This window comes from Drosophila erecta, unplaced genomic scaffold (assembly GCF_003286155.1).
Source record: "Drosophila erecta strain 14021-0224.00,06,07 unplaced genomic scaffold, DereRS2 tig00000021-arrow-pilon, whole genome shotgun sequence".
In the NCBI taxonomy this organism is placed as follows: domain Eukaryota; kingdom Metazoa; phylum Arthropoda; class Insecta; order Diptera; family Drosophilidae; genus Drosophila; species Drosophila erecta.
Genome location: NW_020825198.1, coordinates 1,228,098 through 1,252,965, shown reverse-complemented (window position 1 = coordinate 1,252,965; position 24,868 = coordinate 1,228,098). Strand labels below are relative to the sequence as shown.

General features: G+C 51.7%; 8 protein-coding genes across 11 annotated transcripts; 3 read left to right on the top strand and 5 right to left on the bottom strand.

Moving 5' to 3' along the window:
* Positions 1-70: 70 nt before the first annotated feature.
* On the bottom strand, positions 71-24,710 carry LOC6545496. Of its 2 annotated transcripts, XM_015158123.2 has the most exons (9): positions 24,521-24,710; positions 19,553-19,957; positions 19,097-19,357; positions 2,963-3,221; positions 2,731-2,906; positions 2,557-2,670; positions 2,317-2,505; positions 1,913-2,245; positions 71-1,852 (listed from the first exon to the last, which is right to left on the bottom strand). In XM_015158123.2, exons 2-9 carry the CDS (start codon positions 19,918-19,920, stop codon positions 337-339), a joined length of 3,216 nt encoding a protein of 1,071 aa, XP_015013609.1. In that variant the 5' UTR covers positions 19,921-19,957; positions 24,521-24,710; the 3' UTR covers positions 71-336. The 2 variants fall into 2 exon arrangements, with proteins under 2 accessions (XP_015013609.1, XP_026833567.1); XM_026977766.1 differs by lacking the exons at positions 19,097-19,357; positions 19,553-19,957; positions 24,521-24,710 and adding an exon at positions 16,842-17,521.
* LOC6545495 (lysozyme S) lies at positions 4,473-5,058 on the bottom strand. The gene has a single exon (XM_001971061.3). The coding sequence runs from the start codon at positions 4,933-4,935 to the stop codon at positions 4,513-4,515; it is 423 nt and encodes a 140-aa protein (XP_001971097.1). The 5' UTR covers positions 4,936-5,058; the 3' UTR covers positions 4,473-4,512.
* Positions 6,278-6,910, top strand: LOC6545494 (lysozyme P). The gene has a single exon (XM_001971060.2). The coding sequence runs from the start codon at positions 6,330-6,332 to the stop codon at positions 6,753-6,755; it is 426 nt and encodes a 141-aa protein (XP_001971096.1). The 5' UTR covers positions 6,278-6,329; the 3' UTR covers positions 6,756-6,910.
* LOC6545493 (lysozyme A/C) lies at positions 11,485-12,130 on the bottom strand. Its single transcript, XM_026977768.1, has one exon. The coding sequence runs from the start codon at positions 11,945-11,947 to the stop codon at positions 11,525-11,527; it is 423 nt and encodes a 140-aa protein (XP_026833569.1). The 5' UTR covers positions 11,948-12,130; the 3' UTR covers positions 11,485-11,524.
* LOC6545492 (lysozyme A/C) lies at positions 13,626-14,109 on the top strand. Its single transcript, XM_001971058.3, has one exon. The coding sequence runs from the start codon at positions 13,645-13,647 to the stop codon at positions 14,065-14,067; it is 423 nt and encodes a 140-aa protein (XP_001971094.1). The 5' UTR covers positions 13,626-13,644; the 3' UTR covers positions 14,068-14,109.
* LOC6556144 (lysozyme A/C) lies at positions 14,956-15,458 on the bottom strand. Its single transcript, XM_001982963.3, has one exon. The coding sequence runs from the start codon at positions 15,418-15,420 to the stop codon at positions 14,998-15,000; it is 423 nt and encodes a 140-aa protein (XP_001982999.1). The 5' UTR covers positions 15,421-15,458; the 3' UTR covers positions 14,956-14,997.
* LOC6556143 (lysozyme A/C) lies at positions 18,069-18,609 on the bottom strand. Its single transcript, XM_001982962.3, has one exon. The coding sequence runs from the start codon at positions 18,541-18,543 to the stop codon at positions 18,121-18,123; it is 423 nt and encodes a 140-aa protein (XP_001982998.1). The 5' UTR covers positions 18,544-18,609; the 3' UTR covers positions 18,069-18,120.
* LOC6556145 (ester hydrolase C11orf54 homolog) lies at positions 21,118-24,014 on the top strand. 3 transcript variants are annotated; one of them, XM_026977767.1, is made up of 3 exons: positions 21,118-21,396; positions 21,664-22,325; positions 23,771-24,014. In XM_026977767.1, the coding sequence occupies exons 1-3, from the start codon at positions 21,312-21,314 to the stop codon at positions 23,990-23,992; spliced, it is 969 nt and encodes a 322-aa protein (XP_026833568.1). In that variant the 5' UTR covers positions 21,118-21,311; the 3' UTR covers positions 23,993-24,014. The 3 variants fall into 3 exon arrangements, with proteins under 3 accessions (XP_026833568.1, XP_001982996.3, XP_001971090.1); XM_001982960.3 differs by lacking the exon at positions 23,771-24,014 and having other exon boundaries at positions 21,664-22,617; XM_001971054.3 differs by lacking the exons at positions 21,118-21,396; positions 21,664-22,325 and adding an exon at positions 22,888-23,037 and having other exon boundaries at positions 23,109-24,014.
* Positions 24,711-24,868: the final 158 nt, after the last annotated feature.

The window sequence follows — 24,868 nt, the reverse complement described above, 5'->3', positions numbered from 1 at the left end:
GATATACCCAGTTTATTTACTGGACGAATCTATTACTAACAGCTAAAATCCAGCAGCCAAAAGTAAGGACTTTAGTTTAAAAACTTTATTCAGAGAAGAGTAATCAATTAGGCTAGACATGCACTACGATTCTAGGGCTTACTGGCTAGATACCCGGTTGAAGCTGCCACCGAAACTAACCTAGTCTGGGCTGCAGTTATCCCGAGATGTTGCATAATAAAGGTGTTTATTAAGTGTTCTATAAGTACGCTGATCTAGTGGGCTGGTGTAACCTAGGAGTGGGTGGCTATTGCACAGGAGCTGGAGAATCTTCAGGAGTATCAAGTGGAGCGTCGCTCAGTAGAGGCCGGATGGCAGATCCGTGACCTTGGACATGGACCCCTGCGTGTGGGAGCGAGTGCGGAGGGCGGGACCCTGAATCTGCCCACCGCTGGTGGGCAAATTGGCAAAGCCGGAGTGATCGTGCATCCTCATCGCCAGGTTGCTGGTGAAGTATATCTGCTGATTGCTGCGCGACTTCTCCCTGCCGATGGCTGCTTCGTTGAGGGCTTCCGGATGCGCTGAGGCGAAGGCCGCCTCCAGGCGCTCCACGTTCTTGGTGACTCTGCGCGCCTGCAGAGCAGCCGAGATGTCTGGCTTGGGATACTTCTGAGGTGTGTTCATGCCGGTCATGAAGAAGACGCCGTTAAACTGCTGGGCTGGCGGAGTCGGAGGCGGTGGCGCGGGGGCCTTAGCCTTCACCGGATGATGGGGAATCGCCACGGGCGCCGCATCCTGGGCGCTTTTCCGCAGGGCCTGCATTGTGGGATCGTGCTCGTCGTGCCGCGCATTCATGATCACGTCCAGCAACTCCCGGTTTGTGCTCGCATTGTAGGCCGTGGCAGTGGCATTCGCCTCTGGCATGTCCGGCGTGGGCGATTCCATTTGGTAGACAGCAGGCTGATCCGTCTCCGGAGCATCGTAGTCCACTTCGTCGAAGAAGCTCTGCATGGCCGCCAGTCGCTCGGCGGCGTCGGGATCTCCTGGTTGGTGGAGGACCATTCCATAATCCGATCCCTCCTGCTCGGAGCAATCGGTGCGGGGCACCAGATGTGCCAGGGAGCGGGATTTCCTGGGAGGCTGCGGTACTATGTTAACCGGCACAATGTCCTTCTCGACCGGACGATGGTGGCGCATCTTCGACCGGGAGACACTGCTCGTCTGGCTGCTGATCTGCTTTTCGGCCTCACTCACAATGTTGTCCAGCTCCTCGATGACATCCTCAATGGTTGCGGCATCGTCCTCATCCTCCTCGACAACCTTTCGCGATGGCTTCGCCTTGGAGGGAAGAACCAAAATGGGCACTGGACTCAGGGATGCACCCGTCTCCGAGCTGCTGATGCCCTCGTCCTCGTGCTCCGAGCTGTTCTGCTTGTTTTTCTTAGGTGGTGGCACCTGACGAGGAAGCGCCACTGGCTGATGGGAGGACTCCACGGGCTTGAACTTGGACTGCTGCTGCGTGCCCTGCAGCCGGAAGATCTCGCGTTGCAGTTCGGCACAACGCTCTTGCAGTCGCCGCTCCATGGAGGTCAGCACGGCCTTCTCCTCGTGCAGAATCTGAACCCTTCGCTCCAGGATCACCATTTGGCTGCGCACCCGCTCCGCATCCCTGGCGCGGGTTATCATCTGGTCCACGTCGATGTGGAGTTCGTTGAAGCGCTTCACCTCGATCTTCAGCGCATCCAGCCAGGGCGAGGAGGAGGAGATGGTGCGAGCCAAGGTGCTGGCATCCAATCCTGCCTGAAAGAGCTCAGCCTGGATGTACAGCCGCTGCTGAGTGCTTACGGCGCTCTCAATGAATGTGTTGAGAAATCTATGGAAGATTAGGAATGCTCAGTAATCACTTAAGCTGTTGCCCCAATGATTCGCTTACTTAACACCCGCGCACTGCAGCTCGCCTGAACCACCGCCGCTGTTCAGGATGCCGACCAGCAAGCGGAAGCGCACTGGTTCACTGCATCTCAACCGCAAAGTGGACATGGCATCCGACACGGCTGTGTGCCCAGCAGAGGCTATCTTCTGGCCGCCACTGCCGCTTCCGAAGGGCTGGCGATCGCAGGCGGAGGCAAGCAACTGGAGCGCCAGGATTCGAGCTCGGATGCCCTGACCCGTGGCCGAGGAAGCCAGTGGCATGAGACCCACGGGTGTGTTTCCCAAGCGGGCTATGGCATCCAGAGATCGCGAACAACAGATGCTCAGACATTGCCTGGGGGGACATCGATTAGAGGGATTAGATTAGGCACTTTCGGCTCTGGCACTCTGAGAGCTCCAACTCACAGGCAAGACAGCTCGTCCAGCAAAGCACGGCGCTGATAGCTTTGGGGATTCCTGGTCATGGCCAAGGAGCTGGAGGCTCCTGGCACTGGAGCCGGGGCATTGCTGGCCTGGGCCATTTGAATGGCGCGCAGGACTTCCATCAAGTGGCTAATACCATCCGCGGGAGTGCCCACAAACTCCTGAACGAAGCTGGAAGGAAAGTCGTTAGCAAAAATCGCTGAAGAGCGGCATTGATCCTACCTGGGAAAGGACACTCGCAGATCAGCTCGCAATTTGGTCAACAAATCGGTGATGGAGCCAAACTGGCGCAGGGACATCTCTCTATCGTTTTCTGGTGGAGCGGGAATGGGAGATCTGTTGGAGGGAAAAAATGGATTAGCTATATCAGTAACATACACAGTACAGTAACATTACTTGTACTCCGAGTGCTTGGCTGGCAAAGTGGCCGATCTGGAGGCCTCTTCTTTGGGAGTCGGGCCCGTGCACACATCATATATGGACAGCTTTTTGGCCGAGCCGCTGGCCTTGATGAACTTCCTCAGCGAGTGAACGTAGTCCTCGGGATTGTAGACAGGCGGACGCTGATTTTCCTACGAGTATGTGGTGACCACTTGGATACTATACCATGGCTAAGCTATCCACTCACCTTGCTGTAAACTGGGGCCTGAGGCCAGCTCTGCTCGGAGCCGCCGATCTTGTAGGAGGCCAGGGATCCATTCAGGCTGCTGGCTCCGCACTTGTTAGTGCCCGAGCTGTTGGAGCCGCCTGCTTTCGGCGGGGGCAGCACTTTGGGGGCACCACTTTGACCCTGGCCGGCCATCTCGCACACACTGGGAGCCATCTGGAGGTGGAGCTGTCCTGGGTGACGGGCTGGCGGATGGTGTCGCTGCAGTGTCGAGCTGTCGCTGCGTTAATTGGAAGGGGAAAACCAATCGGGTGGAGTCAATTAATGTACGTGCTTGACATGGCAGAACTTGAATTTGCATATTTAAAAGCGGTTGTGAGGTTGGGAGTTGCAGTTGGAGCTGGAGTTGGAGCTTGGGTCGCCACCACGTAACGCACCGGAAAAACAAGCCGTTAAGTTTATTGAACATTTTGAGCCGAGGCTTATCTGCAGCTGGACTTGGGCTGTGGTTTCGTGCTGTCTGGACAGGTGCCTTCGCAGATATCCGCTGCCAACGACACCCAGATCGACACCCAGTCGCGCAAGTGGGCTGCAGGCCTGTTTCCCAGCCACTAAGCGATCCGATGGAGTCGAATTTTGATCTGTGACAGTCGCTGATTTGTTTTCAGTTTCTGCCTTCGATGCGTTGACAAAATAAAATGCAGCATTTGCATTTGAATATGCTAGGCACTACGGACACTTTCACTGGCCAGATAAAGCAGAGGCGACCATCTCGGGTTGCAGCTCCCTCTCTCGAGGAACGGGTGCCGGGTACCGTTGAACCACAATCAGGGGTTAACGGTTCACATGTGGCTATGCAAATCGCATATGCCATTGTGCTCGGCGCTTATGACGTGCCACTCAGGTGGGTTACCTCAGCCGGTATCAATCAGCCCATCAGTCACGTACCGCCGATGCCCAGTTATGCCGGGGAGTGGGTCCAATGCGATTCTTTCGCCAGGTGCGCCTCTGCCCCTCACGCAGCTCCGACTCCCAATCGGGGGCTACATGGACTGGGGCATCTGGCCGTGTGGCTGAGATTCCCACAGCAGCTCAAACAAAACCACGTCGATCAATGTCAGCAGCCACTGGCTGCAGACAGGAGAAACTCAAAACTCAAAACTCCAAACTCAACGGCAGCTGTTGAAAGATCAGTCAAAACAGAAAGAAGGAGGCGGGGTTCGGCCCCAGAAATTTGCATAAATCAATTTGTGAGGCAGAAATTGAAAACTGCTCCACAAAACTGGAACTGGAATTGATAAGCCGTGAAGTGGCGCCCCGGGCTAATGGCTTCGAAGAGTGCGCTCCATTAGCCGCAATAGATGTCCAACCAAGTGAAGCACTCGGCCAGGGTCATGGATCGAAAGGATCTCATGGCAATTTGGACACTGCTTGGGAAACTGAAGATATTGCTATATCATCAGACTCTTTAACAACGTTTTAGATTGCCTGAGAGTGGGTTTCCAGCCAGTTCAGAGACCATCGAGTAATATATTCTTTGTGAATTCATTTTATTCAGGGTCCAGGTCAGCTTAGAAGCAGTCATCGATGGACGGCAACCACCCGCTGCAGTAGTGCCACACGGCCCAGGCGGACCATCCCTGCTGGCTGAGCACCTTCTGGGCACAACGGACGGAGTTGGTGATGTCGTCGGTCAGGAGGGCGTTGCACCTCAATCCGCACTCGTTGTAGGAGAAGCGTCCATCGGCCTTGCACCAGTAGAGATCGTTGATCTGGAAGATGCCGTAGTCGTTGGAGCCGTCGGAGTTGGCTGGTCCCACCACGCAGGTACGGTAGTTACTCTCGTGCTGGGCAATGCAGGTCCACTTGTCCAGCTGGTCGCGGGGAACACCCAGGTTGGCCATCTCTCTGGCCAAGGAGCACCGGTCGAGGGTGCGAGCTGCCAGGGCAGGAGCGGCAATGGCCAGGAGCACCAGAGCCAGGAAAGCCTTCATGTCGATTTCTTAAACAAAACTGTTTGACTTGCCTTCTAAGCTATTTATACTTGCCGTTTGCTTATCAGACGTGTAGCTTGGAGCACTCAAATAACAAGGGAACCCCGCATTTCATATTTCACTGACGGCGAAAGCAACCTTATCAGCATGTACGCGTTCTGCTGATAAGGATATACAAATACGTTCTGCTCAAGAATACAAAGGAACCCTGCTGCATAGTTTTAGGCTACCCAGTCCAAATGGGGTTCAGGGAGCTTTCGACTGATTAGGCACTATCGACCACCTCGAAGGCCAGGTGCTCACCTGGTTTCGTCATCGCTTGGATCGTGGCTGAAGTTCATTGAATGTAGGAGAAAGGTAGAGGCCTCGACGCGCCTTCAAACTGATTAGCATAATTGCTGTTATATCAACAATGACGTGGAACTGGCTGGCTGAATTGGCTTAGAAGGGCTGGCTCATTGAGCTGCCAAGAGCCCATTGAGTAGGGGCTCGAGTAGCCGAAAAGATAGAGCTCTGGGGCCGCCCAAGTGGCAATCCGGATGATTAATCACTCTTTCGGCCGGCCATAAACCAGACCACGACCGGGGGCTAATAGCTGCAGTCAAGTGGAGCTGTTTCGCCATTAAGCCACTGCGAAGTCGGACATTAAACTTGGGCCGTGCAAAAGCCGGGATGGGAATTCGTTTGGGCCAGAGAAAGAGCCACTGCCACAGCCACAGCCACGCCGTTGCCATGCAGTGCAGTTTGCAGACTCGAATAGTTTGAATGCCGCACAATGAATAACGTTGAATAATTAGCCCCCACATGCAACCCCACCCATCCGAGTTGCGTGAGCAGGGACCCACCGCGAAATGGCCAAACAATGCAATGCCTGCTCTATTGGAGATAAATATTCCGAATAGCTGGTGGAGCACAGACGTCAGTCGACTCCACCACCCGAATGGATCGCTTACGCACAAAGCTGAGATACTTTCAGCTTCGATTTATTCAGTGCGTAGATTGTCTGCTCGAGTGCGGAGGAACCGCCATATCTGGGGCCAAGCACTTCCGTATTTTTGGGCACTCGAGGTGCCGTGTTAGCTAAAATGGCAAACAAGTGATGGGCCAAGAAGTATAACCTACAGATAAGAACTCAAACATCGCAGCCTGCATGGTGTTGAAATCTTACGCGAAATCTGGCATCTGAATTTGTAGTTTACGGAGCATGCACCTCGGCGGAAGAGTGAGTTTGACTACCAACTATGTATGGAAAAGCCCGCTTATTTGCCACCTAATGAGGGGTAAATAGTACTGATTGCTGCTTCTACAATGTTGACTCAACTGCGACCATTGAATGCTCCTCGTGGCTATAAATATAACGCGACTGCTATCGAATTATCAGTAAATTCAGTGAGATGAAAGCCTTCCTCGTGATTTGTGCCCTGGCTCTGGCAGCAGTCGCCACCCAGGCCCGAACGTTGGACAGATGCTCCCTGGCCAGAGAGATGGCCAAGCTGGGTGTGCCCCGCGACCAGTTGGCCAAGTGGAGCTGCATCGCCCAGCACGAGAGCTCCTACCGCACCGGCGTGGTGGGTCCGGCCAACTCCAACGGCTCCAACGACTACGGCATCTTCCAGATCAACAACAAGTACTGGTGCAAGCCCGCCGACGGTCGCTTCTCCTACAACGAGTGCGGACTGAGCTGCAACGCCCTCCTGACCGACGACATCAGCAGCTCCGTGAAGTGCGCCCAGAAGATTCAGCGCCAGCAGGGATGGACGGCTTGGTCCACCTGGAAGTACTGCAGCGGATCCCTGCCCTCGATCGATGGTTGCTTCTAGTCCGCCTGCGCCCGAAGTGTGGCTGCCAAGTCAAACCAAGAAACCTCCAAATAAAGCGGGTTCGAAGTTTCTGTGAGCTGAAGACATCTGGCTATCGCCAGTATATATAATTAGCTTCATAGACTTTTGGCTTTTACGATGTTCATGCACCTCAAGACTCATACTCCTCGACTGCAGTGGGCTCGTGATCTTTGAGCAATTGCAAAACTGTCTCCAATGGAATTGGAAGCAGGAGAGCCTTTTGGCTCAACGAGCGGCGAAAAGTGAAATTTTATATAATGGCCCACACATAACAGAGCCATTATGACAGTTGGCCCGGCCAAAGCGACTGAAATCTATTGGAGCGTCAGTCTTGGCCAGAAAGATGGCAAATGGCTGGCAAACAAGTTCATTTAATTTCCAGGCATAAAACAAATTACGTATGAAAAGTCGCCGTTATCGCGCCGTTTATTCATCATGTTTGCTGCGATGGAAACTCCTAGTGCCTCTGGTGGCGAGTGCCAACGGACTTTGGCTCGGATCGACAGCGATTTCGATTCAATTACATCTGTGGCGGAGCGGGGACGTGGACACGATGTAGGTCTATGGGATTGCCATTCGCGGCTAATCGCCGGAGATCAACTTGCCATTTTGGGCTCGTTTAGGCCCGGCCACATGGCAAAAGGCAATGACAAGTCGGCACTGGGCAGTGCCTAATGTGTTAATTTGTGGCGCTATTCTCAAGGGTTTTGGCGGAATGCCATTCCGCGGATTGGACACAGCGGACACACAGCTTTTCCCGCCACTCAGCCACGGACTTTCCCAATCGAGGCGGTTCTCGGCCAAAAACCATTTCGGACAGCTCAGCTCATGAAGCTAAGAAGATTCCGTGCAAATGGGAAAGTTTCTCTTCGCGCGCTGAGCCGACACCTCGCCAAATTGTTGCACAAGTCCGTGGCAAAACACACGGCAGATAACATGTAACATACAACATACAACATACAACATAAAGTATATGGCCAAGATGGGAGACCCAGTCTTGGGCATCGGATGTGGCTTTGCGTTCGCTGACGATGATGCCAGAGATTAAGTCACCGCCGACAGCTCCAAATGCAAAAGTTCTCATGGCAGTTCCATTTCTTCTCGCCATTTGCATTTCGGTGCTGTGCCATTTGTCTCTGGCTGAAAATGTACCCAGAGATAAAACCATTAGGAGAATTTAGCAACCGACAATCCCGGAGAAATGTGGCCACTTTTCAGCTGTCAGAGATCTCTCCACCAGATTCCTACCACATTTCCCAGGGCTGTCAGCTCCCTGAGCTACGACTCGAGATCGCATCGCCCATCGCCCGTCGCCGACTTTTGTCATCTTTTTGATTGCCGACTGGAAGGTGCACTCCGAGAAAAGCCTTTCACGAATATTAGAAAGTGGGTGTAACAAATTATTTGAGCATTATTTGGTAGCAACACACCACTGACCCCCAAGCAAGTGCTCAAAAATGAAGCCTACATCTCCCAAATTTGTTTCAAGTGTACTGGGTGGCGACTGTCATGCTTGACGGCCTCGCGCTTGACTCTAAATTAAAATGGTTTTCTTCGGCGGGTTTTGTTTTTGGGCAGAGATTTTCCAGCGCTCATTACAGTTTTCACTGGGACTCGTTGGCCGCCCGCGGTTATGTATCAGCAGGCCGCAGCTGTCAAATAATATAATTAGTAATTAGGGTTTATGTTTCGTTGAAACCATATCGCAGTCCGTGGAGCTTGCCTTTTGACACAGTTGCGTTTTGGGGCTCTTGGGGGAACTGCTCGTAATTTGTGAGCCCAGCTTGTGACTGGTAATTGATGCCGAAAGTGGCTCAAACCAGAGACCGGGCCAAGTGGTGTCTCTGGTCTGGCGTCGCAGCTGGGCTGCCATTGACAATGGAGCCCCAAGATCATGTTAACTTAACCGGGCGGAAAACAGTAATGCGATCATCTCGGGAGTGTGCAAGTTCAGCCTGGGCCTGCGCATCCACAGCAGACTCACCTCGTCCGATGGAAAGATCGTCACATGCCTGGTAACCGGAGCCCGGCTTTCTCCGCGCCCAGAACCTGGAAGATACCCCGAAACCCGGACCACTCAAGCGATCTCCGCCAGTCTCGGCCACACACTGCTGCCTCCGGTCAGCTCCGAGTGGAAAACTCAACTGCGGCGATGAGACTTTGACTTCTGCGGCTCTTGGCCATATTTGATTCAGAGCCTCGAGGAACTCGAGCAACTCGTGCGCTGATAAAAGTGAACCCCCGGCGGACGGCGGCCAGAGATATCCGCTATCGCACCATGCGATTTGCACCATTTGGGGCATCGGTTCCATGTCAAGTTCCATATGCCAAGTGGAAAATTGTCTGAAGATACGTCGGCTGGAGGGGCAGCATTGATAATTTAATTACGCACCCTATCGAAATGAAAATCACATGAATTGCCAAATTCGATGGGCTTTCGAGAGTCCATTTCAAGATATTTGACTCGTTACTATCGGCTAATACATCTGCGCTTTGCCAGGGGGTTTTTCAGACCTATTGATGATATTTCGATCTCCTTTAGGAAGATCCACCAGAAGCTCACACTGCCTAAAGATATTCAACCAAATCTGGCAGCTTGAGTTCTCCAGTAACCCGTTTCCCAAGCAGCCCTCCTCCAGATTCCTTCTTCTTCTGTCTGTCTTCTACTGCTACCCAGACCAATTAGATGGGCCACAAACCAAGTGTAAACCTCATCCTCCTCCGCCCATTGCGGTGAGTCGCTTATCTGAGGACCATCATAACTTAACGCTACAGTGACTTCCAGCAATTGTTTTAGCCTGACCCACGCAATCCACGCAATGTCGCTCCAGAGGGCGGCGAACCTCCACCTCGGGCAATTACCTATTACTTATGCGCTCCAGGCCGACTTGTGCTAATGTGCTCAGATTATAGGAAACACTCTTTGCCGGGTGGGTACTTCTGCTGGGTACTGCTCTTTCCCTGCCCCACTCCCATTCCCATTTCCATTCCCATTCCTTCCCTATCCATGGTGGTGGGTAACCAGAGGAAACCAGGAATGGCATGAGTGTAATTTTCCGGTCTTTGGTTTCCTGCTTTGTTTCAGCCTGTTCCTCAGGTGATCAATCCAATCCCACAACCTAGCTCGCCAGAGGGTCTTTGTCTGTGCGTTTCCACACTGCCACTTCCTTTGGCCAATCTCTGGGTGCTCTGAGTGCCCGCCGTTCCCAGTTCCCTGTTCCCGTTCCCGTTCTAAGAAGCTGAGATGTACGTTTATCACCAGAGTGAGAGACCTGGCTACTTGTATAATTTATTGCCCACTGCGCTAGGCCACATTAAGAATTCATTGACCGGTTCAACCCAAAGTCATCGGCCTGTGGAAAGGCGAATGGAAGTGGAAGGGAAGCTGCTGCTCTTTCTTCGATTTTCTCCCATTTAGAAAGCGCGTGGAGAAAGACAACAGCCACAGAATCTCACAGAATCGTTGGAAACGTTCAGAACTGTTGGCTTCTAAAGTCGAAGAAATATATGCACACTTTGAGTGGCATGTAATGATCTAATACATCACCACCCAGCGAGTAATGCCTTACTGATGTTCAGGAACATGTCGAGTCTCCAGATCAGATCGATGCTGGGTGAAACCAAGCTGCCAAACTTCAGAAGAGATCCCAAGAGATCCCCCCTTTTGAAAAGTCTGATAAAATCAGTCTATACATGCGCCTGATTAACAAAAAACAAAACTTATTCAAACACCCAATGTATGTACTTATTAATTTGATAAGAAGTTCGGGGATTTTTCTACAGATATTGCCCGTTGATAAATGAGGGGTTATAATTGGTCTGCTATCGAAGATTAAGAAGGTTCTTCGCGTATCCAAGACAGTCATTTTCGAGCTGCACATTAATTGCTTAATGGCTGTATCTGGTTGGTATCTGATTTGAAATGAAGATGAGTCAAGGATAAATGCTCTGTTGATCTTACTGTTTTCGCTTTCTCTCAGCTGAAAATGCGAATTACACCCCAGGCACTGAGATTCCAATCGCCAAATAATTGCAAAACGTGTGCACAATATTTGTTCCGTGGACACCTCAGGCTGTCAGTAATTTCCAAAAGCGATACAACACTATTGTTTCTGAAGTACCCAAGACGGAAGTTTAGCTTTGGGCCTTTTTGCATTTCAATTTCAAGTTGTCAAAGTCGCGTTCTGCACTCGAGAGACACCAGTTTTACTGGTTTGGGACGTACTGTAGTCAAAAAGACAAGTCCAAACCCAATGGATTTATAATGAATGTGCTTAGGTGAGGTTATTATTTGACTTTGACCCGCTGACAGTCGCCTCGAGTTTACTTTCTTTTGGAAAAGAGTCGCGAAATGCGACTGGCTAATTTTATGGGCAAGCGATGCTTCTGTCTTTGTTTGTTTTAAAAATGTTTATTTCTGCCGCATATATTAATGCCTTTTTTTTTCTTTTTTGCTGAAGAGACACTTTCAAGTTGATTAGCGAATTTCAATAAAATTCTGTTCAAAAACATAGAAAGTGAACTGTTCACGCAAAGTTTGTGACAAATTCATTTCTGGGTATTTATGGGTGTTAGGGGAAATATTTGTGGAGAAATTCAAAACTAGTTGAGAAGTGGCTTTTTCGCTTTTTCCACATACAATTAAATATTATAAATGACGAATGGAAACAAACTATCTTAGAGATGCAATAGAAAAACCGAGGAGGGATATCTTTTGAGCTACACTTTTATTGAGGGTCGAAATCGGCTTAGAAGCAGTCATCGATGGACGGCAACCATCCGTTGCAGTAGTGCCAGGTGGACCAGGCGGACCATCCCTGCTGGCTGAGGACCTTCTGGGCGCAACGGACGGAGTGGGTGATGTCGTCGGTCAGGAGGGCGTTGCAGCTCAATCCGCACTCGTTGTAGGAGAAGCGACCGCTGGGAGGAGCGCACCAGTAGTAGTCGTTGATCTGGAAGATTCCGTAGTCGTTGGATCCGTTGTAGTTCTCGGGACCCACCACTCCGGTGCGGTAGGAGGACTCGTGCTCGGCAATGCAGGCCCACTTGTTCAGTTGGTCGCGGGGAACGCCCAGGTTGGACATCTCGCGGGCCAGGGAGCAGCGGTCCATGGTGCGGGCGAAAGCTGGGGCGGCACAGGCCAGGGCAACCAGAACGATGAAGGCCTTCATGTTGATTTGAATACCAGAGTAAACTGATGGATAGGTGCTCGCAATGAGCACTTATATACCCTGAACAGGCACTTTATTAGGGGGAACGTAGGAGTACTGAGTGGCGATAAGGTGATCACCATATTGCGGCTGTCAATCGGCTCTTCATTAGCCATGAAAACTCAGCGATAAGGACCCAGGGGTATCGAATGGTTCCAAATCAGATACGTTACGCAGCCTTATCAGCCAAGTTTGTGTACAGATTGTTTGTTAACGTTGGCCGTTTTTAGTTCGAGTGTCTGTGGTTACTTCAAATGGGATGGAAAGCCGTTTTAAGAGGGGGAAGAACAGCTAAAGCGGCTTCTTGTACAATCTTTGAAGATTCATGGCCATTATCCTAACAGTTCCCGACTCAAAGTTCGGCTGGCAATTAGCGACAAAATGTATGCAAATGAGGTTTAATTGGCCTGGGTCGATTGTCAGATCCACAGGCACAAAGTTCCACAGAGAACTCATGCATATGCAATGAGCTCTGGTCTGGTCTGGTCGTCAGAAAATTCTTCTTGGCCAGAACTGTTAGCTGACACACTTTGGGCATAGAAAAGCCATTAGTTATACAGCGGCGATTCAATAAATCAGCAACAAGTAAAAGTGATGGGCATTCTTCGCCGACAAAAGAATCGACAACTCATCTCGCTCACAAACGCTCACAAACCAGCATTCATTTATGAGTTCATCCATAATTCATGGGACCCTAAGAAGGTCACGCTGGCAAGCTGGGAGCTCCAAACGCCTGAATCGACTTTGTCTTAGCGGCCTCCCTGCCCCCCAAAATCTCCCAACTGGCATCTTGCGAATGCCTCTGCAGAAGCCTTTTGTCATTTGTCTTTGCTCTTAGCCACACGCGAAAGGTTAACAACTTTCTTGCCATTGCAATCTGGGCTCCCAACCTCCGCGCCTTCTGGCCTTTGGTTTTAGGCCCACTGCTAGCCCAAGGAGTACCGCTAGGAGCCCCTCCTCGCAGACGCGAATGGGGTTAATGTAACAGGCCGCAGTTTGCATACTTGTGGTCGGGTCGTTAGTCAGAGTCGGCACTTGAGTCCGACCAACTCCATCCACCGAGACAGCCATGTGCAGCCAGGTTGTTGTGACTGCTGATGATGTGTGGTAGCCTTGGGCTCTTGGAAGAGCCAGTGGCTCTGCGACTGAACGCACGTCGTTACGAGAGATAAACCAGCCCGCACCAAATAGAGTTCTTCCAGCTCGGACTCCCATCCAGATACAGCTCACTTAGGTGCTCCAAAGTGGAGCTTCTGCCCACCAACGACTCGTGATTGCCCACTCCAAAAGCTAGCGGAGATGCTAACAAGGTTAATGAGCAACGTTTAAGCCGCAAATTAATACCACTTGCTCTGAAAACCCAAGGGTCTTTACGGCCGAGATGGGGCTGGCTAATCTACTTTTTAACTATGAATCTTAGGAGCGGCTTGAAACCATTTAGTGGTAGCTGATAAGCTATGTAGATTGATGAGTTTGCGTCTGGCCATTTGCAATAGCCAGTCATTTACTGTCTCGTGTGCACTGGCGATAATAAAAGCAGCTAAAGACTTCGGGGCGCACTTGAGATAATAACAATGTGAAGATCTACCAGTTAAGATAATACCGCCCCATAAAAGCACTGCCCACGCTCCCTGCCGACATCAGTTTCAATTCGAATCATGAAGGCCTTCATCGTTCTGGTTGCCCTGGCTTGTGCCGCCCCAGCTTTCGCCCGCACCATGGACCGCTGCTCCCTGGCCCGCGAGATGTCCAACCTGGGCGTTCCCCGCGACCAGCTGAACAAGTGGGCCTGCATTGCCGAGCACGAGTCCTCCTACCGCACCGGAGTGGTGGGTCCCGAGAACTACAACGGATCCAACGACTACGGAATCTTCCAGATCAACGACTACTACTGGTGCGCTCCTCCCAGCGGTCGCTTCTCCTACAACGAGTGCGGATTGAGCTGCAACGCCCTCCTGACCGACGACATCACCCACTCCGTCCGTTGCGCCCAGAAGGTCCTCAGCCAGCAGGGATGGTCCGCCTGGTCCACCTGGCACTACTGCAACGGATGGTTGCCGTCCATCGACGACTGCTTCTAAGCCGACTTCGACCCTGAATAAAACGATTCCACAAAACTAAATCCTTTGGTTCAAACCTTTGCAATTCAGACCCATCAGACTTCTTATAAGTAAGCCGAGCAGTATCATAGATTTCTGGAGTGGTATTTGCTGCGTTCGGAATTCGTTTCGCCGATTTGCAACAAAGGCCAGTAAGAGCTTAATTCCTTTGTTTTGACCAGCTTTCTCCTAATTTTGATATCTTCAGCCACAATTGAGCCCTAGGGCTGTGCGCTTCGGATTCGTTTAATAGTCGCCTATCGTGAGCTCGATTTCGAGGAGGCCCTAGGCTCGAAAATGTGTATAATCGTTATGACATTATTTTGGATTCGCCGGTTTTGAAGTTCTTTCGCATTGGAGACGGAAGTTTGCATTATTTGCTGGTGGTGTTTGCATATTTAAATTTGGAGTCATTCGGCTACCAGTTTGACTGGTTCGGGCCTTAAGTCGAAGCTGATTGGACTTATAATGAATTTGTCTGCATATTATTTGGCTTTGACCCGCTGTCAATTTGTAGCTGCCTGTCAGACGAAGCATTAAGTTTACTTTCTATTGGCGAAAATATACATTTTATGCCAGCTATGCCAAGTTCCTAGCCTCGCACTGATATTTATGGCTTTATCACTCCGATAAGCCAATTTAAATTAAGCATATTCTGTTTATCAGATTGGAAAGTGTTTATAACAAGCGAAGCGATTAAAACGTCAAGCCATAAAAGCTGGCAGACTTTAAAAGTGAAATTCAACTAGGTTTCTAGAATGCTAGAATGCATTAAGGGCTCTAATTTGCTTAGCCAAATCAAGCATTCGGAAATTGTCCAGTGGGTAAATGCAGTTGACTACGAACATGGAATAGGTACACAAGCATCAGATTTAGTTTTATGCAATCGCTTTAATCGGGGTCAAAATCGGCTTAGAAGCAGTCATCGATGGACGGCAACCATCCGTTGCAGTAGTGCCAGGTGGACCAGGCGGACCATCCCTGCTGGCTGAGGACCTTCTGGGCGCAACGGACGGAGTGGGTGATGTCGTCGGTCAGGAGGGCGTTGCAGCTGAGACCGCACTCGTTGTAGGAGAAGCGACCGCTGGGAGGAGCGCACCAGTAGTAGTCGTTGATCTGGAAGATTCCGTAGTCGTTGGATCCGTTGTAGTTCTCGGGACCCACCACTCCGGTGCGGTAGGAGGACTCGTGCTCGGCAATGCAGGCCCACTTGTTCAGCTGGTCGCGGGGAACGCCCAGGTTGGACATCTCGCGGGCCAGGGAGCAGCGGTCCATGGTGCGGGCGAAAGCTGGGGCGGCACAAGCCAGGGCAACCAGAACGATGAAGGCCTTCATGATTCGAATTGAAACTGATGTGGGATCCCTGTGGACAGGGCGCTTTTATAGCCGGAAAATTATCTACTCAAGGTGTTATCTGAGGAGTATTTTCAATTGATGGGCGCGGGTAATCTGAACGTGTCGCACAGAATCGCTTGGAAATCAGACCATATTGATAATTCCATTGATAATTCGAGTCGAGTATTCGATGATATGAATGATGGCTTACGGAAATTCGACGGTGAACCCCCTCGCAGTTGTTTTGACGTCTTGCAAGTTTCAAGTCCACCTGCTCTGAATGGATGCAAATTGGTGGAAGCAGATTTGGTGATACGGAGTACTGTTTGTCTGGCCAATTGCCCTTTTGATCTCAATTATGGCCTTTCAGCCTCTTGGCTCGCTGGCCCATTGGCTTCAATTAGTCTGGGCCCACAAAGGCCCGAAGCTCTGGGCACCTCCATCCATCCCATTATTGCCCCAGTGCGGTTACCCAATACCAATCCCAATCCCCATCCCAGCCAGCAATTGCTTCATTTGTCAGGGCCCGTCAAGGTGTCCAACATCTGGTGATGGACTGACTAATGTGGCTGCGCTGCAGCTTTGAAAGAAGGAAGACCACGTCCATAAGTCTATACTCGTAAGGAGGTGGCAAAAAGAATGGCTGTGCCACCGCAAAATCGCGTGAAGAAAGAAATTTCTTTTCGGGTACGGCTGAAAGTAAGTTGGCCACTCACTGGGTTGCGTGTATGTGTATTAGCCATTAGCCATAAGCCACCTACTCCTCCCTTTGGACTCCAGACCGTGGCGAATGCATAAGCTGTTTAACAATTGTTAAATCAGACCGGAACAGATTTTTCTGTAGTTCGGCACACAGTCGCTTTTTCATTTTTCATTTTTCAGATGTTTTCTTTCAGTTTTTTTGGGCCCCTAGTATGACTGTTATTTATTTATTTACAATCTGGTTTCTTTTGTGGCCTCTTCGTTGTCTTCTCGCATCTGGACAAAGTGGCATTGTTACTCGGATTGGGGCTGATCCGAAGACTTTGAAGTCTCGTGCCGCTGCCAATTCAATTTTCACTTCAATTTCCATGAGTACAGTTAAACGTAATTTGTTTTCATACTTTTATAACGCACACGCACCAGTCCTAACGACTTTTATGCCCCCTCTTCTTTGGGTTCTTTTTCTCGGAATGCTCGAGAGTTTCTAGCCCAGTTGCTGGCTGGCTGGTTGGCCGGCGTGGGCGTCACAGTTCAATGTCAGAACTGCCCACATGGGGATTTACATACGTATCTAGATTCGGGCAGCAGCCAAAAGAAAGTCGGAGCCCATTAGCATGTGCATAAGGCCGAAAGAGCGAAGAGCAGATCCCATCTGGATCTTGACCAAGTGGCTAACGAAAGCCTGACCCTCTGGCTTAGTTGGGTGAAAACTGGCTTACCTATTTCGCCTATCCCCGCCGGGTTCCTCCGTTCCTGCTCCGAAATCCAGATTCAGCTGCAATTGACACGATTCCGAATTGGGCCACAGCAGAACGTTCTCAAATTCGATGGCTAGCATCTACCACTCTAGTACCATTCCAGCCGCGTTGCACTTGGCGTCGTCATCGAGCAGAGGCACAAATTGAGGAGATTAGCGCGGAGCAAGAACCACTCTTATTATTATGGTAGATGCTGCAATAGGCCAGTTGGGGCCAGTTCTAGCCGGGTCCAGTACTCGTTTTACCGTTAGCAGAATGCACTCCACTCGCGATGCTGTTAGCCGAGAAGAGCCGCGTGGCGTGGGGTGGGCGGGGGGAGATAGTAGGTTGGGGAGCGGGGCCAATAGCGCACTTTTCTATCCAATCAAACTCGTTTCTTGCGAGAATGCACAATAGGAAAATTCATATCGCGTAATCGTCAGTGACACTCAACGTTGAAGAGCTCTTGCTGTTGGCAATGGAAGTTCGCTACCGCTTGGGAACACAGGATTTGTCGACTGAACTTGGCTAGACCTCTGGAACATCTAGCTAAGCCATCGCTCGCCCAATTGCCAACCAAAGCCGAGATTTACGCACGCTCTTGCGCTCCACACGTCCGCCTCGAACAAAAGTCACGCACCAACTAAGCCGCACCAAGCCGAAGCTGAAAACCTGGCCTCAGCCCAAGACGAGCTTCGAACCGAAGCCGAAGTGCCAGCCGAAGCGCAGATCGTGAAGAGAGCGGCAGAGAGCGCGAGTTGTATAAGACTTTCCGCTATATAAGACCTGCGAGCTGCGAGCAACGGTAGCAGCTGCACACCTCCGAATTAATGAAGACTGTCAGGCGCCTGAGGGAATCTTCGATTCTCGGAGCACGACCACAAACTGTGATTAGTTACAAGAATGTGGAATCCCATGCCCCATTAGAAATGAGCCCCATTTCGCCAATTCAGAGTGGCTCTGCCAGCCGAGCAATCGAAGTAGCAGTTAGGAAGAGTTGTCGAAAGCGGCCATCATTATTACTTAATGATCTAGTGGCTTCGGAGTTAGATACTTGTGTTTCCATAATGTGAAATCCCATATAGCACTTTAGTAAGTCTTACTACCACTTCCAGTGCTCGGAGGGAAATAATACGACTGTCACTGGTACTGCCCAGGCTAACCCAAGCTACCTACAGAACTATATATCTAGAGCAGATGGCGTAGTTCAAAGAGGAGATGCTGGTGTCATGCAATCGCTTTATTCAGGGTCAAAATCGGCTTAGAAGCAGTCATCGATGGACGGCAACCATCCGTTGCAGTAGTGCCAGGTGGACCAGGCGGACCATCCCTGCTGGCTGAGGACCTTCTGGGCGCAACGGACGGAGTGGGTGATGTCGTCGGTCAGGAGGGCGTTGCAGCTGAGACCGCACTCGTTGTAGGAGAAGCGACCGCTGGGAGGAGCGCACCAGTAGTAGTCGTTGATCTGGAAGATTCCGTAGTCGTTGGATCCGTTGTAGTTCTCGGGACCCACCACTCCGGTGCGGTAGGAGGACTCGTGCTCGGCAATGCAGGCCCACTTGTTCAGCTGGTCGCGGGGAACGCCCAGGTTGGACATCTCGCGGGCCAGGGAGCAGCGGTCCATGGTGCGGGCGAAAGCTGGGGCGGCACAAGCCAGGGCAACCAGAACGATGAATGCCTTCATGTTTGCAATGTTCAGAAACTGATGTCCATGGAGGGCAGGCTTCGTGATTTTATAGCCGAGTCCTCCGCTGATAGGGAGTTATCGCACACACGCGTACTGATAGGAACTCCATTTTGGCGCACCGATTGATAATTTAGATTTAGCAGAAGCACGTAAACTTTGGCAGTAGCTGCGAGGGCAAACGCAATTTCCAAACAAATTGAGCATGCAGATTACTTAAAATCTGACCATCCTCACTTGTCACTTTCACTATGAAGAACTAGACTTCAGAACTATCTTAAGGCACACGTAAGTGGGAAAAAGTGTTGAGATGACCACGAAGTTACATTCTCATACCCATTTTTCTTATAAATGCCAATATAAAAGTGGTCAATTGGAATTCTTTGGTTCTTATAAGACAAATAAGCTTGCAGCCTAAATTCAAGCAACGTTTTCTTTTGAATATGGTTGCCCCGAATTTCGTTCAGCCGGAAAGTATGCAATGCATCGCGCAGCCACCTCTGACAAAAGCTGCATGCTATGGGGCTACCACCACGGGTTTGAATCTGCTCACCTGCCAATTATGGACTTTCCCGCCTCGTACATGGAGTCCAGGGAAAAGTCGTCGCCAATGGAGCTGTAGACATTTGTCTGTGTGCCGGTGGTTTCCACGTCGCAGTAGCTGCAGCTGCAGCACGAGTACTGGGAGCAGAACGAAGAGGCGTCCAAGTCGGTGATGCCAATGGAGCACTCTTCATCCAGAACCCGTGGCTGGAGCTCAATGTCCACGGCCACGGGCGCTTCTTTTTGGGGCGAATTTCCTCTGGGCGAACGACTGCTGGAAGTTGAGGAATTAGCAAAAGCGTTGCGAGTACTTAAGGTGTTATGACACTGGTATACAATTCGCTAGAATATTTTCTACAATTATTTATCTCTGGTTTGATTTGGGATTGTCTGAGTGCAGTTAGCAGCCTTGCTAGCCAGTGTCATAGCACTCCGCGTCTTCTAATGGGAGCAAGTGCGGTCTTACCTCTTGGTGCGCGAGTCCATCGTGTCCATGACCACGTTCCAGGTGCGGTGTATCAAGTAGAGCAGAAAGAGCACCCTCGACGTCTCTCCGTTGTGCGGCGCTGCGTTGTTGGATGCATTCTGTCCAGCTCCCAAGCAACTGCTCGAGCCCAATCGCTCCTGGGTGCTGCCCTGCTGCGGGCTCTGGCGGGGATCAGTGTGGTGTGGATGGCGGGCGGGCAGCGTCTTCGATCGGTACTCATTCTGCAGGCAGTACTCCCGCTTGTGCTGCTGATATCGGCGGCGGGTATTGAACCTGGAGTTGCCCTCGCCGGCGGCTCCCTCCCCGGCTCCATCCGCGCCTCTACTGGATGCCATGCGGTTGCCCATCTTACAGTGTCGCGGATCAGCGCCTGTCAAACATCGCCTAATGTGACATGGACATGGACAACATATGTTAGCTGAAGTCTGCATGGATGCGAGTACGAGTTCGAGTTCGAGTTTGAGTATCGGAGCTGACACAATTCTCGCAACCAGTTTGCCAGCGGCCGGCGAGGAAAAAAGTGAAGTGGCCATCGGAATTGGGTCACCAACGAGTTCTTTTGGGGTCGTCCCAGAACAAATGCCTGTAGATGGCTCTTCGGCTGGCTGCAATTATGATAAACTATACATCCCATCCAGCCATTGGCGAAATGATGGATTGCATGGACCAGTTTGGACATGATCCTGGACAACCAGAGTGCTCCTCTGCGAGGCGTGGATGCTGTCATTTCGTGGCACATCTAATGGCACGCCGTCCATCACTAGCAGGAATCCAGGCCAGCCAATCTGCACCTCATTAGCTGGCAATACATCAAATTGGCGCCCTTGCGCGATCACTTGCGGCTTGACCCGAGTAACACCCGGACCGAACTACATTCCGGCCATATAGAAACCGCACATACGAGTACATCTTATCTGATGCGGCCCACTGACGCAGCAAACGTGACCGCTAAATGACAAACGCGATCGCAGACCCAACCACGGGCACTATCAGTGGCCAAGGAGGAGGAGGGCTGGACTTATCAGTGGGGCACAGTGAAAGGTGCTCCGGGCGAACTGCCCCAGCTGTCCAGCCACTGGGGAAACCGACTATCTTAATCGGCCAGCAGAGCGTTTAAAACATTTGATTGGGAATAAATTATGGGACAACTTTCTTGGCGGTTTCTGTGGAGAAAGAATATGTAAATGCGAGCCGTCAAATGGAGCAGCAACCAGTTATCTAGGGTCCGAGCCCTAAGAACCTTAACTGCCAGCGAAAGTGACAGCGAAGTGGAAAGTTGGCTGCCGTTCGTGGAAAAGTTCGTGGCGCCCATTGACTTAGGTCGTCAAACGGAGGCGCTACTGTAGCAGCCTTCCTGACAGGCGCACCAAGCGTGAGAGTTGGTGGCTGGCTCCACCTTCAGCCGGGCACCTCAAGAACCCCAGCACGCGAATCTCGACTCCAATTAAACCAAATGCGGCGCAAGAGTTTATCTTATCGGCGGATGCACCCTGTATCGCTCCAGCAATGTTAACTATAGGGCAAACCGGCAGCCGAGCACTCAACTTTAAAAAACGAGACCCCATCAGGTTTCAGCGGACAGTCGTGTTTGCAGCGATCTAGCGAGCGGTAGGAAACCTCTGTGCTGCTGGAATACCTGGGTACTTGGGCGCGAGAAAGGAAGCCAAACCTGAATCTACCGAAACGGGGCCAGAACCGCCATAAGGAGCACAGCAACTAGGACACACCGCCAGCCAACATGAGCCAGAGCCAGCTGAGTACGGAGCAACTGCTCTTCGAGGAGAAGCCGCTGTACGTGCCCCCATTGTCGGAGCTACAGAACGGTGAGCCGCCTTGGGTTCCCAGCGATCCCACAGATAACAATACGTGCCATGTGCAAATGACCTTCAGCGGAACGCTCCGAACTTTCCACAGCCGGTTTTCGGTGGCTTCTCCGCTCTGCGTTCTGCGTTCTGTGTTCTATGTTTGCTGTTTTCATTGAGCAGCCCCAAACAGAAACATATGACTGGTGCTGGAGCTTTTGCTCAGCTTTTGCCATAGCTGGTCTCGATGGAGGTCGCGATAAAGCTCTAATGGTGCCCTCTCCCCAGTTATACAGGTTGCCCTGGCCGCCAACTTCGCCAATGTGGATGTCAGTGTGGGTCCGTGTCCGGATCTGAAGGCCAAGCAGTTCGGCCTGGTGGAGAGCGGACTGGGCGGAAAGCCCACGCTGCTGGAGGCGGGAGGCCCGCCCTTCCTGCTGCCGCTGGTGCAGCGCGACAAGCTGTACAACATCGCCGAGATGACGCGCAAGATCCAGGGTCCTGGCACGGTGTTCGCCGTGGGCGCCGGCGCGGGTCCGTGGCCCATCCGGGGGTCCAACTGCGAGGGCATCTTCAACTTGTCCGTGAACGAGAAGGACGAGCTGACGAACGGCAGCTACACGGCCACTGTGAGGGGGGAGCAGGAGGAGTGCGTCCTGGAGAAGATACCCCACACGGAGCCCAGGTGCGCCCTGCTGCTCAACCTCTTCCTCAGCCAGGGTAAGCCCGGCCAGGTGCTGAAGATCAGCGCCAAGCAGCGCACGGGCGAACAGAACTTCATCGAGTGCATCCGCAAGGGCCTGGAGAACCACTACGGCGACAAGGTGGTGGGCCTGGGAGGCATCTTCCTGATCAAGAAGGGCGCTGCCCACCAGCACGTGATGCGGGACTTCAGCAAGACGCCCATCCACAGCGACGAGGAGGTGAACGAGTGGCTCAAGTTCTACGAGATGCCCGCCCAGCTGAACGCCGTGGGCACCCTGGTGACCAAGGAGCACGACCTCGATCTCCGCCTGCAGCACTTCCACTCCTTCTCCTTCAGCAACTGGGGTGGCCACTACCACTACGACACCACCCCGGACATCGTGGAGTACGAGGCCTACCTGAACGTGGCCGAGCGGGTGGTGCGCGTGGACAAGCCCGTTTCCACCCACAAGGTGGGACGCGACTAGATCTTATCTGCCGTGTCCGTGGCCCCAACCCCCCATAAATAATAGTAAACAAACAAAACATAAGCTCGAACACTGAAATAGTCTTTTTATCTGCCCCAATCCCTGTCAGGCATCACAAATACTAATCTTTAGAGCCAAATTTATAAAACCTAAATTACTTCGGTTACAACTCGATTCCTATGTTCGTATTTTGTGTTTTCGAAAACTTGCCCTTATTTCGTAGATAAATACACCTAATTGAAACCGAAAAGCAGAAAACCACAAGTGGAAGCCCAGTATCAGCGGAACATTATCATGACAGCCGCTCGAGTAGCCGACATTTTTGCCAGGCGATGGAGGGTCGGTCAGTCGCTAGTTTGCCTAGGAGGGGCCCTGAACTGGTACCGGAATATTTGCGGAGATACCATGATCGCGGGTCACCTTCAAACGGAGCAGTTGCTCTTCGAGGAGAGGCCACTCCATGTGCCGACCCTCTCGGAACTGAGGCGAGGTGAGCACTCCGGCGTGGAAGCGCTGATAAAAATAGCGGATGGCCGGAATAAGCTTTTCGCCTGCTCCCAGTTATACAGGGTGCGCTGGACGAGAACTTTCGAAGCGCAGATGTCAGTGTGGGAGCTTGTCCGGACTTGCGGGACTCCCAGTTCGGCCTGGTGGAGAGTGGACTGGGCGGAAAGGCCACTCTTCTGGAGGCAGGTGGGCCACCCTACTTGCGGCCTTTGGTGCAGCGCGACAAGCTCTACAACCTGAAGGAGATCGCGCGGAGGGCCCAGGGAGCGGGCAAGATCTTTGCAGTTGGACCGGGAGCAGGTCCCTGGCCCATTCGCCACTCCAACTGCGAAGGCATCTTCAACTTCTCGCTCAACGCAGAGGACGAACTCACCCAAGGAAGCTACACGGCCACAGTGCGGGGAGCGAACGAGGAATGTGTTCTCGAAAGGATTCCCGACGGCGAACACCGTGCTGCTCTGATCCTAAACCTCTTCCTCAGCGAGGGAAAACCAGGTGAAGTGCTCCGAGTTTCCGCGAAGCAGCGGACTGGAGGGGAGAACTTTGTGGAATGCATTCGCAAGGGTCTGGAGCGGCACTACGGGGACAAGGTGGTGGGCCTGGGCGGCATCTTCGTGGTCAGGAAGGGCTGTGTGCACCAGCACGTAATGCGGGACTTCAGCCAGACTCCCATTCACACCCAGGAGCAGATCCAGAACTGGCTCAAGTTCTACGAGATGCCCGCCCAGCTGAACGCAGTGGGCACGCTGGTGACCAAGGACATGGGACTGGACCTCCGCCTGCAGCACTTCCACTCGTTTTCCTTTGAAAACTGGGGAGGCCACTACCATTACGACACCACGCCGGACACAGTGGAGTACGAGGCCTATCTGAACGTGGCCGAAAGAGTGATCCGGGTGGACAGACCTGTGGTGAGCGATCAGTTGGGCAGAGACTGATTCCTGCCCCAAAATAAACGGCTTCGAGCAAATGGTTTCGGTTTCTGTCGGCTCCTCTCTTCCTCAGATTAGAAGCTCAGAAGTGTGGCAGAGAAGCCCCCAGGGGATGGGGTTTATGTAAGTGCCAAAGATGAGGGCCGCGAGCAGCTTTCTTCGAGATGCAAATCGATGGCTAAGTGATCTGTATAGCCAGCTGTCCGAGGAGCTGGGGTAGATGGGAGTCTGGGGTTCTGGAGCTTCATGCTTGGCCTAATGATACGGACGTCTAGCTAAGCAGGCCGTAAATAATGCTCCAAACATGCAGCAATCTGTGTTTTTCTTTTTGCACCGCTGGCCATTAATTATTTAATAACTTTGCTCCATGCCAAGCAACCAGCGAATGCATTGGTGAATTCAGCCAGCAAAACGATCTTATGGATTCCTCAACTGCCGGCCGTACTGAGCCAAAACAACCCGTTTTGGCAGTTGTGACAGTTACAAATGGCAGTTGGCAAGTGATAGATAGATGGACAGACTCATAGAACTTACCCACTCACGCCGGCGACTCTCCCTAAAATCCTATTGTTCTTCCGCGGGGCTCTGCTTAACGGGGCTCCAATATTTGCATTTATATATTCACTATTCCAGATTGTGATAACCTTTCCTACGAAAGTAGCACTCTGGGCCGAAACGCGCACACAAGCGAACGCCGAACTTCCATCGATTTGATCCAATTTAATCTACCAAACAGCGCGGTGAAATGCAAATGCGATTTCTTCGTCCCACGAAAAAAGAAAATCTCTTTTTGTTATTGTTACCGTTGTGGTTGTGGCACTGGTTGTTGTAGCCGTTTTTGTGGCTCAGGCATACTCGGTTTATTCATATTTTAAACACACC

What these genes read in the sequence shown, in the direction of transcription:
- LOC6545495 (XM_001971061.3), bottom strand. Translation starts at nt 4,935, where the DNA reads ATGAAGGCTTTCCTGGCTCTGGTGCTCCTGGCCATTGCCGCTCCTGCC.
- LOC6545494 (XM_001971060.2), top strand. Translation starts at nt 6,330, where the DNA reads ATGAAAGCCTTCCTCGTGATTTGTGCCCTGGCTCTGGCAGCAGTCGCC.
- LOC6545493 (XM_026977768.1), bottom strand. Translation starts at nt 11,947, where the DNA reads ATGAAGGCCTTCATCGTTCTGGTTGCCCTGGCCTGTGCCGCCCCAGCT.
- LOC6545492 (XM_001971058.3), top strand. Translation starts at nt 13,645, where the DNA reads ATGAAGGCCTTCATCGTTCTGGTTGCCCTGGCTTGTGCCGCCCCAGCT.
- LOC6556144 (XM_001982963.3), bottom strand. Translation starts at nt 15,420, where the DNA reads ATGAAGGCCTTCATCGTTCTGGTTGCCCTGGCTTGTGCCGCCCCAGCT.
- LOC6556143 (XM_001982962.3), bottom strand. Translation starts at nt 18,543, where the DNA reads ATGAAGGCATTCATCGTTCTGGTTGCCCTGGCTTGTGCCGCCCCAGCT.
- LOC6545496 (XM_015158123.2), bottom strand. Translation starts at nt 19,920, where the DNA reads ATGGGCAACCGCATGGCATCCAGTAGAGGCGCGGATGGAGCCGGGGAG. An exon ending in GCCAAGCACTCGGAGTACAA is followed by an intron (nt 2,671 to 2,730) that starts GTAATGTTACTG and finishes TCCCTCCAACAG; the next exon opens with ATCTCCCATTCCCGCTCCAC. An exon ending in CTGCAGTGCGCGGGTGTTAA is followed by an intron (nt 1,853 to 1,912) that starts GTAAGCGAATCA and finishes AATCTTCCATAG; the next exon opens with ATTTCTCAACACATTCATTG.
- LOC6556145 (XM_026977767.1), top strand. Translation starts at nt 21,312, where the DNA reads ATGAGCCAGAGCCAGCTGAGTACGGAGCAACTGCTCTTCGAGGAGAAG. An exon ending in ATTGTCGGAGCTACAGAACG is followed by an intron (nt 21,397 to 21,663) that starts GTGAGCCGCCTT and finishes CCCTCTCCCCAG; the next exon opens with TTATACAGGTTGCCCTGGCC. An exon ending in AGTGGCTCAAGTTCTACGAG is followed by an intron (nt 22,326 to 23,770) that starts ATGCCCGCCCAG and finishes AAGTTCTACGAG; the next exon opens with ATGCCCGCCCAGCTGAACGC.